The 16959-nt window shown below is 43.5% G+C and overlaps 1 protein-coding gene across 1 annotated transcript in view; it reads right to left on the bottom strand.

The window, feature by feature from the left end:
* Window positions 1-16959, bottom strand: part of RIN3 (Ras and Rab interactor 3) — a 109104-nt gene that overhangs the window by 38404 nt on the left and 53741 nt on the right. Inside the window, exon 4 of the mRNA XM_048485228.1 lies at window positions 934-1006. Within this exon, the coding sequence (XP_048341185.1) occupies window positions 934-1006 (73 nt within the window). The remainder of the gene's footprint in view (window positions 1-933; window positions 1007-16959) is intronic.

Here is a 16959-nt window from a genome sequence, read left to right as displayed (position 1 = left end):
TTGCTGCATGCACCCCTGCCCAACCTTGCCAGCCCCGCTGCTGACTAAGTTAAGTGGGGCACGGGGGGGGGGGGGTGCCCAGGGGGCAGGGTGGAAAACTTAGAGTCTGCTCTGGGCTCCATTTTCCCTAGCTATGCCCCTGACTATAGCCAGAGCCTTTTCAGTAGCGGAATGCCCTTCCACAGTCAGCTGCTCCTCTGATGCTGGACTTCATGAGTTTCCAGTACCAGGAAACAGCCACACCTATTCACCCAAGCTTTTTTTGATAACTCATTCTTGCTATGTTGTTTGTTTGGAGGTTATCACTCTGCTGGGTTGGATTTTTGGATTTTTAAAAAGGGATCAAATGTACAAAATAATACCCTTCATATATTATATACATATTTATCTTTATATACAAATATAATTAACCTATATTGTCAACACTTCTTGGCGCCCTGGCTGCTGAGTAGGAAAGAGGGGCTGTAGCCTGACTCAAGAGTAAGAGGGGTTACTCATGAGTAAGTGAGGCTCTGCGGGGGGGGGGGGCGGAGGTTTTTTTGCCTCCGGGCGCCATTTGCCCCCCATACGCCTCTGCAAAAGAGTTGTAAAAATGTACCATGAAGTACTAAAATGAGCATTTGGAATTCACTGGAAACATAATATTCCAGATTAGGTTACTAATCCAGAACAAAGAGGATAAACCGATGCTGGAAAGTCTAGCACTCATACAACTACAATTACGTAAGTGCCCAGAACTGATCTCCACAAGCTGTTTCTGCTTAAGTTTGTAGGGAGCAAAAATACCAGGAACGACTCACCAGTTAGAATGTGTTATAAAGAAACCGTGGAATCTACTTGAACCACATCCAAAAAGAACATAGAATAATATTGATCTCAGTGAATTATGGATTAGAGAACAGCACCATTACTGAAAAGATGAATTCAACTTACCTACTGACACAGTAGAACGCGACCAGCTTGAAGATATCTCCAAACACAAGAAGAGATCCTTCCAGGTAGAGGACTAATGAGAAACAAGGAAAGCATTTCAGAAACTGCTGTCATGAAAATGGAGAGGATTATGGCTGGGTTTGGTTCCGGCTCATCTTGGTATGCTCACTTTGGGGGAAAATTGCAAAAAACCACACACATTCTTTTCTTGTTTGTGTCAAAAATAAAAAAATAAGAGCCGCTGTCAAGTGTCTTGGGCTCCTCCGCACATGCAGAATAATGCACTTTCAATCTACTTTCAATGCACTTTGAAGCTGGATTTTACTGTGTGGAATAGCAAAATCCACTTTCAAATAGTTGTAAAAGTGGATTGAATGTGCATTATTCTGCATGTGCAGAAGGCTTGGAGTGATTCTGAATGCCTCCCTGTCTATGGAGGCCAGGTCCCATATATAGCCTGTCTGGCATTTTACCATCTATGCCAGGCAAGGTCATTGATCCCCATCTGTCCCAGCCTTATCTGGCCACAGTGATCTATGCAACGTTCCCTCCAGGCTGGATTACTGCAACTTGCTCTACATGGCGCTGGCCTTGAGGCTGCTTTAGAAGTTCTGACTGGTGCAGAATGTGGCGGTACTGACTGGGATGCCATCAGAGGTGAAGCTACAAGGGGGCCAGGGGGTGCGCGTTGCAGTGGGCACATGCCTGGGGGCGGGCGCAAAAAATCAGGTTTGTGGTTTTTGTATTTTTAGTGTTTTTTCAGTTTTTGGCCTGCAGGGGGCACAGTTTTTAGGCTAGCCCAGGGGTAGGGAACCTGCGGCTCTCCAGATGTTCAGGAACTACAATTCCCATCAGCCCCTACCAGCATGGCCAATTGGCCATGCTGACAGAGGCTGATGGGAATTGTAGTTCCTGAACATCTGGAGAGCTGCAGGTTCCCTACCCCTGGGCTAGCAGCACCAAAATGTCAGGGTATCTTTAGGAGACTCTCCTGAGGATACCACCCAGGTTTGGTGAAGTTTGGTTCAGGGGATCCAAAGTTACAGACTCCCAAAGGGGGTGCCCCCATCCCCCATTGTTTGGTGATCCCTGCCCCCAAAGCAATCTGGCTGTCCTCAACTAGCCCCAAGGCTTTCTCAGCCCTAGTCTAGCCCGGTGGAATGCTCTGTCAAATTAGTTCAGGGGCCTGCGGCATCTGGTACAGCTCCTCAGGACCTGCAGGACAAAACTATTTTTCTGTCTTATGGTTGAAGGCTTATGGTTGAAGACAGCGATGTTATTCCATCTCTTTGGCCTCTCTTTCCCCCTCCCTCTCCTGTTTTTCCTTTTCCTTTCCATTTTTTGTTTAGGCCAGTACGAATGGGGCTGTAGATATAATTTTTATTACCCTCCCCTTAAATTGTGTTATACTGCTGTCTCTCTGGAAGATATGAACTTTTATGAGATTTTATTGAATCTGTTACATTTGATGTCGTACAATGCCGTGAATCAATTTGGGCAAGGCTGCTTTGTAAATCAAACAAACCAGCAAATAATTCTTGATAGGCTCTGACATCAATCCCCCCCACCCCCCCTGTAATTCTAGTGTGTCGGGTTTTTAAAAAAAATATATACATCTGTTGGAAAAAATGATCATTTGCTTTTGCTGTTTTTCATGGTTCAAGGAGGAATTCTCAGTAATCAAAGAAAGTCTAAAGTGCATCTCACAAAATCCTACAGACCATGGCAGATTATTTTAGAAAATACACAAAATACACCTGGAAGGAACAGCGTGACACACCCCTGAATGAATTCAACTTCCTTTTCTCAGTCTCTGGAGTGTCTCAGTTTACGCTGTTGTATTCACACTGTGGTATTCACACCTGTTTATACCTCAGCCTAGTCTACTGAAGCTCTCCACTGAGGTTGCTGACTCTAGCTTGGGTGTTTCTGGGGGTTGAACCAATGTTGGTTGGGTTCCGCCCCAGGTTTGTAGCTGGTTGCTTCTTGGGTGGCATAAATCCATTAAGCCCTATGGAGAGCTTTCCAACCTTGGGGGAGGGGCTTTTTCTGCCTCCCCATACTGCCGGAAAGCCCTCTGGAGACAGTGGGTCACTGCCTTCCTCAATACCCGCTGATCTGGATTGGGCTGCCTAGTTGGGATAAAAGTTGGTTTTAGAACCCATGGCAAGTTCAAATTTCCTTGTTTTAGAAAGCAAAAGCTGCAGTTTCAAACATGCCAGCTTGAAGCAAAGCAACAGTATAACAAGCTGGAACAGCGTGGCTCCAACTGCAACTATTATATAGCGGCATTTGAGGGGTGAGGGAAGACAACTTGAGAGAAAAGTCAACAATTAAACCTTAAAAACAACTAAATGTCAGGGGGAAAAGTTGCATCAGGAAAAAGTTCCCTGCATTTTCTCTCTGGAACTCAGGAGAAGAAACCAAACTAAACACACCATATTATTCACACCTGATGATGCCAATTTATCTTTTTCATTTGGTAGTGGACATTTTTGTACTTGAGTCTAACATGAAAAATGAATCTAGTTAAGTCTCTATTAAGAAGTATTAATAAACTAAACTACCTGGACTTCTTCCTTCCACAATCAGAACGATTTCCCCTTATATCCATTCATTTAAGCCCTCATAGGGTTTGATGCATTATTTCAATTCCCCCCTCTCCTTTGTTTATGTTAATTTATTCAAATTTTAAATGTCACCTTTTCATGGGCACAGTGGAAGCTTCAAAAGAAAAAAGCCCCTGGAGCGATTTAAAAGCAGCTACCAATATCCCTGCTAAGTTAATTTTTCACACATTCGGCTAGAGTACATTTTACATTTCCTAGACTAGTAATGTTCCAATAATTAATATTAAATTAATATTAATAGGGAAACATTTCAGCTTTTTTCAGACAAGCATAAATAGAACCCAGGAGCTCGGAGGCATTGGATCACTGCGGCAAGTTCTGCCCCAATTTATGTGTACTCATTTGAATTTTTTATGCCTTATATTTCCACAAATGAAAGGGCCACATTTTTGTCCATCTACTCTTTTGCTGCAGACCTCCAACTCTCTGTCATACTGTTCAGGTGGGGGGGGGGGTCCCCTGCCCACAGAAGGACTATTTGTGGGGTCATCTTTGGCTGAAGCGGGGATAGGAGGAAAGAAAATTCTGTTCCACTCATGGAAAGCTCTGTCACTGGCAAAAATTATCACGGGATCCAAGCCTATGTTTATGCACACATCAGTATACAAGTGTTGTGCTTTTTTCACAAGGTCGGAAACCCTTGAAGAAGCAAAGTTCCGGGCAGTATATAAGTTCTATACATATGTTCCAATAAATGTGAGAATTGGGGGGCTGAGCTTGTCACATTTATCCCACTCCCCAGTCAGTGTGCACAATCATTCTACCGTATGGCAGAATGTGGCTTTGGAATGAAATTATCATCTCAGTTGGATTTAAGAAGAGTTGGATTTATATCCCCCCCCCCTTCTCTCCTATAGGAGACTCAAAGCGGCTTACAAACTCCTTTCCCTTCCCCCCTCACAACAAACACTCTGTAAGGTAGGTGGGGCTGAGAGAGCGCTGAAGAACTGTGACTAGACCACGGTCACCCAGCTGGTGTGTGTTGGAGTGTACAGGCTAATCTGAATTCCGCAGACAAGCCTCCACATCTCAGGCAACAGAGCAGGGAATCAAACCCGGTTCCTCCAGATTAGGGTGCATCTGCTCTTAACCACTACGCCACTGCTGTTCCTTGTCGATCAATTATAGGAGGGGCTGTGATCTTTAAAAGTCCTTCTGTTTTCATGATAATTACCTTAGCCTTTGGGAGAAAATGACAGGCATCATTTGTTTTCTATTTCCTGTTCATCTCACTGATCCCAGTGCAATTATGGGGCTCAATCTTCCATGTTGTGATGCTCCATCATTGAATAGCTATTCATCATTTATTTGTTTTGTTTATTATTAAAACATTTAAAAATCTTTCCTCTTGGTTCAAGACCACTTACAATTATAGTTAAGGAATTCACAGATAAAACCCAGGGTAAAATGTATGTTAAGTGCCATCAAGTCGCTTCTGACTCATAGCGAGCCTATAAATGAATATCCTTCAAAACATCCTCTTGTTAACAGCCTTGCACAAAACTTGCAAACTGAGGGTTGTGGCTTCCTTTATAGAGTCAATCCATCTCATACTGGGTCTTCCTCTTTTCCTGCTGCCTTCAACCTTTCCTAGTATTACTGTCTTTTCCAGTGACTCTTGTCTTCTCATTATCTGACCAAAGTACAACACTCTCACTTTGTCATTTCAGCTTCCAGGGACAGTTTAGGTTTGATATATATCTAGAACCCACTTATTATATATTATATATATATATATATATTTATATATATATATATATATATAAAATAATATATAATAATATATATACATCATGTCTTCTTCTGCTCAAATATATATATTTAGTGGTTCACAGTATCCATAGCACACTTTTCCAATACCACGTCTTAAAAGAATCTACTTTCTTCTTGTCAGCTTTCTTCATTGTTCAGTTTAAGAACATAAGAAAGAACCTGCTGGATCTAGTCCAGCACTCTACTACTCGCAGTGGCCCACCAGATGCCTTTGGGAGCTCACCTGCAGGATGTGAAAGCAATGGGCTGCTGCTGCTGCTGCTGCTGCTGCTATTCTCGAGTACCTGGTCTGCTAAGGCATTTGCAATCTGAGATCAAGGAGGATCAAGATTGGTAGCCATACATCGACTTCTCTGCCATAAATCTGTCCAAGCCCCTTTTAAAGCTATCCAGGTGAGTGGCCATCACCACCTCCTGTGGCAGCATATTCCAAACACCAATCACACGTTGCGTGAAGAAATGTTTCCTTTTATTAGTCCTAATTCTTCCCTCCAGCATTTTCAATGAATGCCCCCTGGTTCTAGTATTGTGAGAAAGAGAGAAAATTTCTCTCTATTAACATTTTCTATCCCATGCATAATTTTATAGACTTCAATCATATCCCCCCTCAGACATCTTCTCTCCAAACTAAAGAGTCCCAAACGCTGCAGCCTCTCCTCATAAGGAAGGTGCTCCAATCCCTCAGTCATCCTCGTTGCCCTTCTCTGCACTTTTTCTATCTCTTCGATATCCTTTTTGAGATGCGGTGACCAGAACTGAACATAGTACTCCAACTGCTTTATATAAGGGCATGACGATCATTGCAGTTTTATTCTCAATTCCTTTCCTAATTATCCCCAGCATAGAGTTTGCCTTTTTCACAGCTGCCATGCATTGAGTTGACATTCCCATGGAAATATCAACTAAGACGCCCAAATCCCTTTCCTGGCCTGTAACTGATAGCACTGATCCTTGTAGTGTGTATGTGAAGTTGGGATTTTTTGCCCCTATGTGCATCACTTTACATTTTGCTACATTGAACTGCATTTGCCATTTCTGAGCCCACTCACCTAATTTATCAAGGTCCGCTTGGAGCTCCTCACAATCCTTTTTTTCAGACCCATACAAAGTAATAGGGAGTACTATGACATGAATTAAATTGATCTTGGTTGCAAGTGACCATCCTTGCACTAAAAAATATTTTCTAGCCCAGTGGTTCTCAACCTTCCTAATGCCGCGACCCTTTAATACCGTTCCTCATGTTGTGGTGACCCCCAACCCTAACATTTATCCATTTAACAGATGGAGAACACTGATGAAGAGAATCTTAGGCAACCCCTGTGAAAGGGTCATTTGACCCCCAAAGGGGTCCTAACCCTCAGGTTGAGAACCACTGTTCTAGCCCCTTCATGGCTGCCCTTCCTAGTCTTAATCTCCTTTTGATTTCTTGGTTGCAGTCTTCCTTTCGGTTGATGATGGAAGCAAAGAATAGAAAGTTTTCAACAATTTCAATTTCCTCATAGTCCATCCTAATGCTGAGTAATTCTCCAGGAGTAATTTGAAGTCTATGGTGGGAAAAAAATATTTTTCTCCATCAAAGATCTTGCTGAGGAGCCTGGCAGATTCTCTGATCTGACCAGGCACCATTGTAGCCAACAGGGAATTTCTGGGGATGTCTGTAGGATGCACATTTTTTAAGGTAGAGGCACCAAACTTTCAGGGTACCTTTAGAAGACTCTCTTTATGATACCACCCATGTTTAATGAAGTTTGGTTCAGGGGGTGCAATTTTTTGCACTATCAAAGGGGTAACCCCCATCTTCTATTAGCTCCCATTGAAAACAATGGGGGATAGGGGCACCCCCTTTAGGCGTCCATAACATTGTACCCCCTGAACCAAATTTCACCAAACCTGGGTGGTATCATCAGGAGAGTCTCCTGAAGATAGGCAGAAATTTTGGTGCCACTAGCTTAAAAATGCACCCCCTACAGATAAAAAACCCAAAAACACTAAAAATACCTTTAAAAATTTTTTTCGGTATATTTGAATATATTTGGGTATACTGAATCAGGAATTCAGCTGACTCGGCTATAACGATAATTTTACAGCCAAATCAAGTCGAATCCAAATTTTACTGAATTTTTTCGGTATCACTCAAGCTTAAGTTAAAAATGCATACCTGCTCTTTACATAGTCTTTGAACTCTTCAGAAATGTTGCTTTGATTGTATTTTGGCACTATGAATGTTCTGGTGTTTTTCTTCAGCTTTAGTTTATTTTCAATATTAACAGTTCATGATCTGTACCGCTGTTGGCTGCTGGACTTGTTTTTCCAGAGAGAATAGAGCTTGTCCATCTTTTGCTTTCCATTATGTAACCTATTTGATTTTTATACTGGCTGTATGGTCTATGTATACATTGGCCTGTTTGGTTGCCTAAAAAGTGTTTGCAATGAAAAAATAGTTGTCCTCACAAAATTCTGAGTAATTCTCCTTCATTTTGTGCTCCTAACCCAAATCTGTCAACAATATTTGATTTTGTTTTGTTTCCTACTTTTGCGTTCCAGTAACCTATGATTATCAGCACATCCCCCTTCCCTCCTATTAAGGCTCTTTGAAAGGAAGAAGTGTCTGATTTTCAAATCTTGAGCCTCTATCACCACACAAGGATTCCCAGACATTTATTAGGCTGAAGAACACCACATGCTTTCTGATAAGACATTAATTCTGCCACACAGAGGTGTCAGAAAAGGTGGAACAGAAAAAGGGAAATTGTGCCTATCGGCAGATGGCATATTTTTTCAGGAAGTGAAACCTAAAGTCAAGGATTTCTCTGTAATGTGAAAATTCTTAACTCATGGAATGAAAAATTAGATTTAAATAATTAATTTTAAAAAATTATGTTCTGCTTTATCCAAAATTCATGGTAGTGTATAATAGAAATATTAAAAATAGAATGAAACAATTCAGTAAGCAAAGGAATATCAAGGCCAAATTCCCCCTAAAGTTGCCTGCGTTAATCAGAAAAGGCCATGTGGATTGTGAAGGGCATAGAACAGGGGTAGGGAACCTGCGGCTCTCCAGATGTTCAGGAACTACAATTCCCATCAGCCCCTACCAGCATTGGCCATGCTGGTAGGGGCTGATGGGAATTGTAGTTCCTGAACATCTGGAGAGCCGCAGGTTCCCTACCCCTGGCATAGAAGAACCAGCACTTTGAATTGAGCCCAGATGCAAATTTGGTAGGATGTGAAGTTTTTTTTAACAGACTAAGCTGAATATCTTAAAGGAAGACTAGGTTTGTTTCCACAGATGCCCAGGAGAAAAAAGAGTTAAATTTACATGAAAGTTACAGTTGCCCACCAACGGCTCCTCCCACACTGATGGCGGGCAAATGGGAACCCTAGAATAGATCCAGTTCAAAATGAGATATGATGGCATGTAGGTGAAAAGGGAAAGTGCACCAAAGTATCCCTAACTTTTACCTGTTTTGAACAGTAGTCCAAACCCCATCTAAAACCAACAAGTCAGTTCTTCTCAACTGCTCAGACTTCTCCACCAGCACCCTCCATTTTGTCTGGATTCAGTTTTCGCTTATTCTCCTTCTATCACTTGAACATGCAAAATAAAATCAAGACAGTCTGGCGGGTGGGAGGGGAAAACTTACCTATGGAGCCAGTGCAGGCTGCAAGGGGCAAATACACTGGGGGAAAATTAGCAGAGCAGCACAGAAGAGACTCATACACAGTTGCTTCTGTATAAAAAGGGCTTACTAACTATTAGGGAAGGTTACATGGAGGAAAAACACGAAATGCTACACTGTCCTATGTTACTACACTTGGTTACATAGTTCTATCTAGCCTTGTGGTCAACTGTAACTATACCTCACATGGCTTCTACATCACGTCTTCTTCTGCTCAAACAAAGAAACAGACTTGACTTTATAACTTCTGTCTATGTGACCACTTACATGCAAGCAATGTCTAACTAGCTGACCAATAGCTAATCAATAAAGCAGGTCATAAAACAGTGACATCAGTAACTAGTTAACATACACACAGTTAACCCTTTGACGTGTGACAGACGCTTGCAAAGATGCCAACCAAAGGGCCTGATATGTGAGTGGACAGACAGGTAGTCCCACCACCTCAAAAGAGGGGCTGCACTGAATGCCAGCAGGGGGGTGGGGGGTGGGCAAGGCATTCCTGGGACAGAGCAGACATTAGTCAGCTCCCACCTAAGATTTGTGGCCAGTTCCGTCACAGCCCTGCCCCTGAACTTATGCCACCTTTTTCGGTATGTGGTTTTTTTGCTGTTTTCTCTCTCCCCCACCCTATGGAGGTGGAGGGGCAGGGCAGTAGCAGCGCCATCCCTGGCAGCCTCCATGGTCTGAATTGGTCTGTAAGTCTGTATCAATAACTGCTTGAAGTTGTGTTCAGATTGCAAGGTAGATTTGGTAGCTTAGACATTTTCAAGCCAGTGTGGAAAATCCCATATTGTACCTAGAATCAGAAACGAATTCTTCTCAGTAGGTGGAAATACCCTGATGTTTCTATCTTACACAGAACAGGAACTGTCCTAGGATACAAATTCCACCCACTTTCAACAGCAAAACCTATTTGTTGCAATACTAATGGGAGAAGAGATCTGTGTCCATAAAGCAGAATATCTCCTTGCTTTTACTTTACTTTTTTAACTGTCCAAAATGCAGGTTTTTTTATCTTAATTCTCAGTGGCTTAAATGTCTGTTGCTACCATGTCGAATAGAAAGGGACTGTCCCTAACCATAAAAACAGCAAAACCAGGCAGACCAGGTATGTGCTTAGAGGAACTGACTAGGTGTGCAAAGAAATATGACTTTGTAAGTGAACCAAGTTATATGAATATGCTCCAAAAGGCACAGAATGCAGAGAACAGTTGACAGTTAGTAAAAGGAGAAATGCGGGGAGGGAAAAATCTGTCTGACAGGGGATCCTCCACTCCCAAACATCCACAGTTCCTCACATCATCAGCTTGCCCCTGCCCACTTTTAAGTGGGTCCAAAACTTATACACATGCTAGGCAGAAAAGCAGGGGAGAGGGAGTCCAGGAAGCATTTCCTACATACAAATGGGATAGGAGCCCTAAGATATGAGAAAAACAATGTGTATGTACTTTTAAAAACATGCTCGCCAAAATCCTGTAGGGGAAATGAGGTATACACATGCACTAGTGAACACCGCAGGAGACTATAGCATGAAGGGTATGTTAGTCATGTCAGTTCTACCACCCCCCCCCCTCACCTTTAGATCTTTTCAAGTGTTAAAGGGCTTTGCCTCTTCAATAAACAGAGACAAATGTGAGGAACTGTGCTGACTGAAAAATTGTGTGAAGAGCCACCATGAGAAAGAAACCACATCCTGACCTCTCAGGATGTGTTGTTGCTTGGACCCTGCAGACCACTTTCCTTTGGCTATTCCACAGATCTGTGGGTCAGGAGAAGGATTAATCAGACAGCTGCTTCAGTGTAAATTTCAAAGGCCTGGTTGCCCCTTGGATCTCCTCGCTGGACTCCAGGGGCCAGTGTCTCTTTAAGCCAGTGGTGGTTAACCCTTTGGCACTCCAGGTGTTATGGACTACAATTCCCATCAGCCCCTGCCAGCATAGCCAATTGGACATGCTGGCAGGGACTGATGGGAATTGTAGTCCATAACATCTGGAGTGCCAAAGGTTCGCTACCACTGCTTTAAGCTGTTTCCATGAAGTGTGAAAATGTGACCTGCAGGTGAAGAGGGAGGGTAAATGGAAGGAAACATTTTCTTTTGCTCTGTTTCTCCCCACTCATGAATATTTTCCACAGAAATAGATGTCTATGTCCGTAGCAGCCTATGCTTAGGGAGGCTTAAAGATAGTCCAGGGCAAAACAATCTTGGGAGACTCCATCATCCTGAACCCCACTCTACAAATGCTGTCAGAGGATAACATATTTACATACATGGAACAGCAATACAATACATGTGTTATACAGTTTAGTAAACAGCATGTAATAACAATCAGTTCATTAGTTACCACAAATGCCAATTCACTCACTAACCAATAGGCTTCCTGTTTGACTATGTGAGCCACAGCCCTGAAGGTCAGAGGTAGGTCAACATTATCATTTTGTAGTGTTGTCAACAAACTGGAGACAAAAATGTCCATTTAATTTAGACTTCATGTGTAGAAATTTGCAATTCAATTTCTCCATGATAAACAAGTTAACTTGATAAATAACATCCCATTAAACCTCTGTTAAAGGGGCAGGATTTTTTTTTTCTTCAGATTGTTGGCAGCTCTACAACCTTGTTTGTCCTCTAACTTTAGACAATATGAACCAACAGCTGATGGTCCCTCAGTCTTCTGCCTCTCTGGGAAGTTTCCCCCGCCTCCCTCCCTGCCTCCCTGCACACTTGCCTAATGTCTCCCTAAGGAGCTGAGGGATATATACAAGCATTTCTCACCACTTCTCCTCTTACAATAACTCTGGAACTGAAGAAAAAAAATGACTCTCTTGAGTCATCTAATGAGCTTTAAGGAGAAGCAGGGATTTGAACACTTATGTGGTTTACATACTTGCTTGTCGCTGCACAAAGCACAGCCATGAATGCTTTATCTTGAAATATAATTCACTGTCAAATGCTGATACATACCCCTGGTTATATGATGTCACTTGCTTCTTCTTGTTTTTATTATGAATAGTTCTAACCTTCCTGTTTACTTTTGTCAGAGAAAATTAAGGTCAACCAAAACGTACTAAAGAAGTAACTCGTTAGCACAAGAAATCCATTGTCCTCCACTTTTAATCCACACTTACTGTACTCTGAAAACAAATATCTTAGTTTAGCAAACCTATGCTTTTAGAAAAATTACTCCAACTATTTTTTAAAAAATCAATTAGGCTAATCTGGCAGACAGATATCAGCAGGTTTTTTTTAGCTCCTGAAGAAAAGAGGCTTTAAAAAAAAGAATAAACCTGTATAGGTTGCTTACTAGCTGATTCAACAAGGTGGGCAACTTACCCTAAATGAGGACGGGAACCAAAACACGACCCTGAGCTTGCTGTAGTGTGCTGCGGTCAACGTTACTAAATATGGAGAGCCGAGAAAGCTATCTCTCTCTCTCTAGAACATTACTTGGAGCTAAAAATAAAACGAGTCACCATGATTGGAATGCAACATCTCCAAGGCTCCCAAACTCATTCTGCGTGTCCATGGTTCCATTTCTTAAGTACTGAATGGGATCAAGTGTTGAAACCTATTACTGTCTCTGTGTCACTTTTACACAGTGCTGAGCTCCTTCCTGTCACGGGCAGAAGGTGACATTTCTGTGTCTTTGTCTACATTTGGAAGCCATTAAATTCTTAAGATGGAATCGATGTGAAGGTCATCCAGGACAACCTATTGCTCTGAGATAGCTTCCCCTTATTTATGCCAGCATATCAGCATTGAGCCATGCCTCATTTCCGATCCCTGCTTCCACTCAAGGGTGTTTTCTCTGTGGTGGTCAGGTTGCTGATATGATCCTGTGTTAAACTGCCTTAGCAATGGAGGTGCTAGACAGCAGAGGGTAATCTGTTTTCTCTTGATTGGTAACCATGGTTTTCATTTCACACCTGATGGGCCTTGAAGACCCCCTCCCCACCGTGTTTTCACATGATCTCCCCTCCCCCTCCTTTAAAGACAGGCTGAATTGTGGGTGACTTTAAAGAAACCCTCCACGATCACAAGTAATGCTGGATAGGAATAAAATAGCACCTTTTGACAACCTCTAAAGAAACTGGATCTGGATAGCCCATGCGAGCCCGATCTCATCAGATCTTGGGAGCTAAGCTGGGCTGACTCTGATAAGTGTTTGGATGGAAGACCTCCAAGGAATACCAGGGTCATGAAGCAGAAATAGGCAAAGGCAAAAACAACTTCTGAACCTCTCTTGCCTCGAAAACCCCACCAGCGGTCACCATACATCAGATGTGATCGGATGGCAAAAAGAAAAGAAACCTCCTCATATTTACAGTTGAACAAACAAACAAAACAAACTTTAAGCTTAGGTTTCATTCCAACATTGTTGAATGCTGCCTTACTTACAAATCTTGCTACTATCCATTTTGAATGACTAACAAGAAGAGAAAGAGAAGAAGAGTTTGGATTTATACCCCACCTTTCCCTCCTGTAAGAAGTCTCAAAGTGGCTTACAAACTCCTTCCCTTCTTCTTCTCACAACAGACACCTTGTAAGATGGGGCTGAGAGAGTTCTGAGGGAACTGTGACTAGCCTAATGTCACCTGGGAGGCTTCATATGTAGAAGTGGGAATCCACCATGCTGGTGCAGTGAGAGTTAAGCATAGCTAGCTTTGCAAGCCCACTGAGTTAAACCAAGTTAAAAAAATTTAGAGAGTGAATGGTGTCAAGGGAGTATCCATCTTGAAGGAATTTTCCAGCCTGAACTAGCTCACTGCCTCTTGCAGATGCAGAATGCACACCCCCATATCAGTCTCTCTCAAGGACATGTTTGGATTTAGAAGAAGAGTTTGGATTTATATCCCCCCCTTTCTCTCCTATAGGAGACTCAAAGGGGTTGACAATCTCCTTTCTCTTCCCCCCTCACAACAAACACTCTGTGAGGTGGGTGGGGCTGAGAGGACTTGGAAGAACTGTGACTAGCCCAAGGTCACTCAGCTGGCGTTTGTTGGAGTGCAGTGGCTAATTTAGTTCCCCAGATAAGCCTCCACAGCTCAAGTGCAGAGTGGGGAATCAAACCCGATTCTTCAGATTAGAGTGTTACTGCCACTGCTGCTCTCTAGGTAAGTTTAACATGATCACATGGTGCAGCTGAGAATCTGAGTTGAGAGGGAGGCAGTTCATTCATTCCCTGGAAGGTTCCATGATGGCAGCCCTATGATTGGTTGTGCGGGGTGAGGAGGTCAGGGCCAGCTGCCTCCATAAATGTGGCTAATAAGAATAGTCCGTCATCCTTTTATCCCCTCCTTACTGCCAGAAAGACACTTGAATTAAGTTCTAGAAATGATATGCCCCAAAAAAACAAGTACGCTGTGTCAGGACATCAGTAAGTAGTCAGCAAGTTAGCTTTGTTATTTTTTTCTATGCACCCTGTTATCACTTGTTTTTTTTCAATAACATTTTTCTGAATTCTCTCAAGTAAAGAGGTCTTTTTAGTTTTCCACACGTGTGAGTTCACTTCACCAAAGTCAGGGGAGCTTGGTTGCATTAGCCCACTGCAGTGGCGTTCCTACCTAGGGACATGGGGTACCCTTTGTCCCCGGGCGCCCCCCATTTGGTCACGTGGGGGGGCGCCAACATTTCAGGGTCGTTTGTATGTTTTTTACATTTTAAAGTAAGTTTTCTTCGATAAACCTGTCTGCAGGGGCGCATTTTTTAAGGCTGGCGGCACCAACACTTCGAGGTACCACCCAGAGACTGTCCCTGATGATACCCAAATTTGGTGATGTTTGAGTTCAGGGGAAGCACAGTTATGGACTTCAAAGGGGTGCCCCCAGCCATTGCTTCAATGGAAAGGTTCCAACCTGAGATAATACCCATTTGAGGGACACAACTTTAGTCCTCCCTGAACATAACTCACCTGAAACTTGGGTGGCATCATAAGAATGTAAAGCACAGATGATACCCTGAAATTTTTTTGTCACTAGCTGCAAAAATAGTTGGTTCTTCAAGGAGCACCCCAGTACTTCACTGAAGATTCTTTTGTTTCTTGCAGTGACTTTGCTACATTGTAGCCAATGGGGAATTTCTGGGAGGTGAGTAGGCGAACTGCACATTTTTTGAAGAGGAGAGGCACCAGACTTTCAGGGTGGCTCCAGGAGGCATCCTGCCAATTGCATCCAGGTTTGGGAGACTTTAAGCTTATGGGGGTTCAATTTTATGGGCCCCCAAAGGCTTATTTTGCTTCCTTGCTCCCTGCACATGAAAAGCCTGTGGGCTGAGGATTCTCCCAGAACTCTCTCAACTCCCCCACTCCAGAAGCAAAGCTCACCAAGCTTGGATGCTTTATTACTGCAAAGGTCTCTTTGGGCCACCTGAAAAGTTCAGGTGCCACGTATCGCAAAAATGTTAGCAGCGAAGAATATTCTCAGAAATTCTGGTGAATTTGCCAGGTTTTTTTCAGCAAGAGTTTTGTGGTGGGAAAAATTCACTTTCTCTCACCATAGAGGCCTTTAATGGGAGTTATCTGTTGTTATGCTTTTCAGATGGTTCTGTCCTAGGAAGCCTCAACAGGAGGCACCGTGGTAGGGATGTTGCTCTGAGTGGGGGCATTTCCTGTAGGGCTGCTGGTGTGAGTCTCCTGGACGGAGCCAACCAGATTTGCTAAAATGTGTGAGGAAGAGGAAAATGCCAGGGCAACGAGTTTAGCTGGTGAACCCTGATGCCCACAGCATTCGCCATCATGCAGGCAAACTTTTAGCAAAGTTGGCTGGTTCCTTTCCAGGAGATTCACACCAGCAGCCCTACAGGAAATAAGTGCCCCTCACCAGAGAGAAAACCACCACTACCACAGTGCCTCCTGTTGAACCTCTACCACAGAGCCAGCTGGGCATACTAAAGTCTTGCATGGAGGCTCAAGTAATTGGGAAAATAATTTTTCACCACCACAGAACATGCACATCATGCAGAAGCTTGATGCATGGGCAGATTCTGGGGAATTTCTGAGTGTGTAAGCAGTGACCACACATTTTTTGAGAGACAAAGTGCCAGACTTTCGCTGCGGCTCCAAGAGGCCTTGAGTAACAAAGCATCCAAGCTTGGTGAGCTTTGCTTTTGGGGGGGTGGGTGGGAGCCGAGAAGTTCTGAGAGGGAACTCACCCAGCGAGGCTTCATGTGCAGGAGCCGGGGAAACAAAATGAAGCCTTTGGGGGCCCATAAAATTGACAGAAGCAAAGGTCTCTAAGCCTGGATGCAATTAGCAGGATGCCCTCCTGGGAGCCACCCTTTGAAGAGAGATCTGGTGCCTCTATCTTCACAAAAAAAATGTGCAGCCTGCCTCAGAAATTCCCTCATTAGCCGCTGATGGAGCAAAGTCACTGCAAAACAAAGAATCTTTGGGCAAATTTTTTTGGGGTGCCCGGAAGGGATGTATTTTACAGCTAGTGATTAATTAAAAAATTTCAGGGGTATCATCTGTTATCCTATTCTTATGATGCCATTCCAAGTTTGGTGAGGTTATGTTCAGGGAGGACCAAAGTTATTGTCCCTCAAATGGGTAGTAGCCCCTTATCTCAGGTTAGCTCCCCATTGAAAACAATGGGGATGGGGCACCCCTTTGGGAGTCCATGCTAACTTTGCTTCCCCTGAATCCAAACATCACCAAATTTGGGTGGGTATCATCAGGACAGTCTCTGGATGGTACCCTGAAATCATGGTGCAGCTTAGCTCTCTTTAAATGCGCTCCCCGCAGGCCGAAAAAAAACACCAAAAAAAATAACCCCAAACAGCCCAAATTGGTCATGGTGGGGAGGGTGGCCGCCCATACGCCAGGCCGGGGGGGGGCGGCATAAACTCAGGTTTTGTCCCCTGAGCGCCAGTTTGCCTAGGTACGCCCCGGCCCACTGCAGTGGCACGTTCCTACCTAGGGACATGGGAACCACTTGTCCCAGGC

This window comes from Sphaerodactylus townsendi, linkage group LG02, assembly GCF_021028975.2.
Source record: "Sphaerodactylus townsendi isolate TG3544 linkage group LG02, MPM_Stown_v2.3, whole genome shotgun sequence".
In the NCBI taxonomy this organism is placed as follows: Eukaryota; Metazoa; Chordata; class Lepidosauria; order Squamata; family Sphaerodactylidae; genus Sphaerodactylus; species Sphaerodactylus townsendi.
This window is presented reverse-complemented; position numbering and strand designations above follow the sequence as displayed.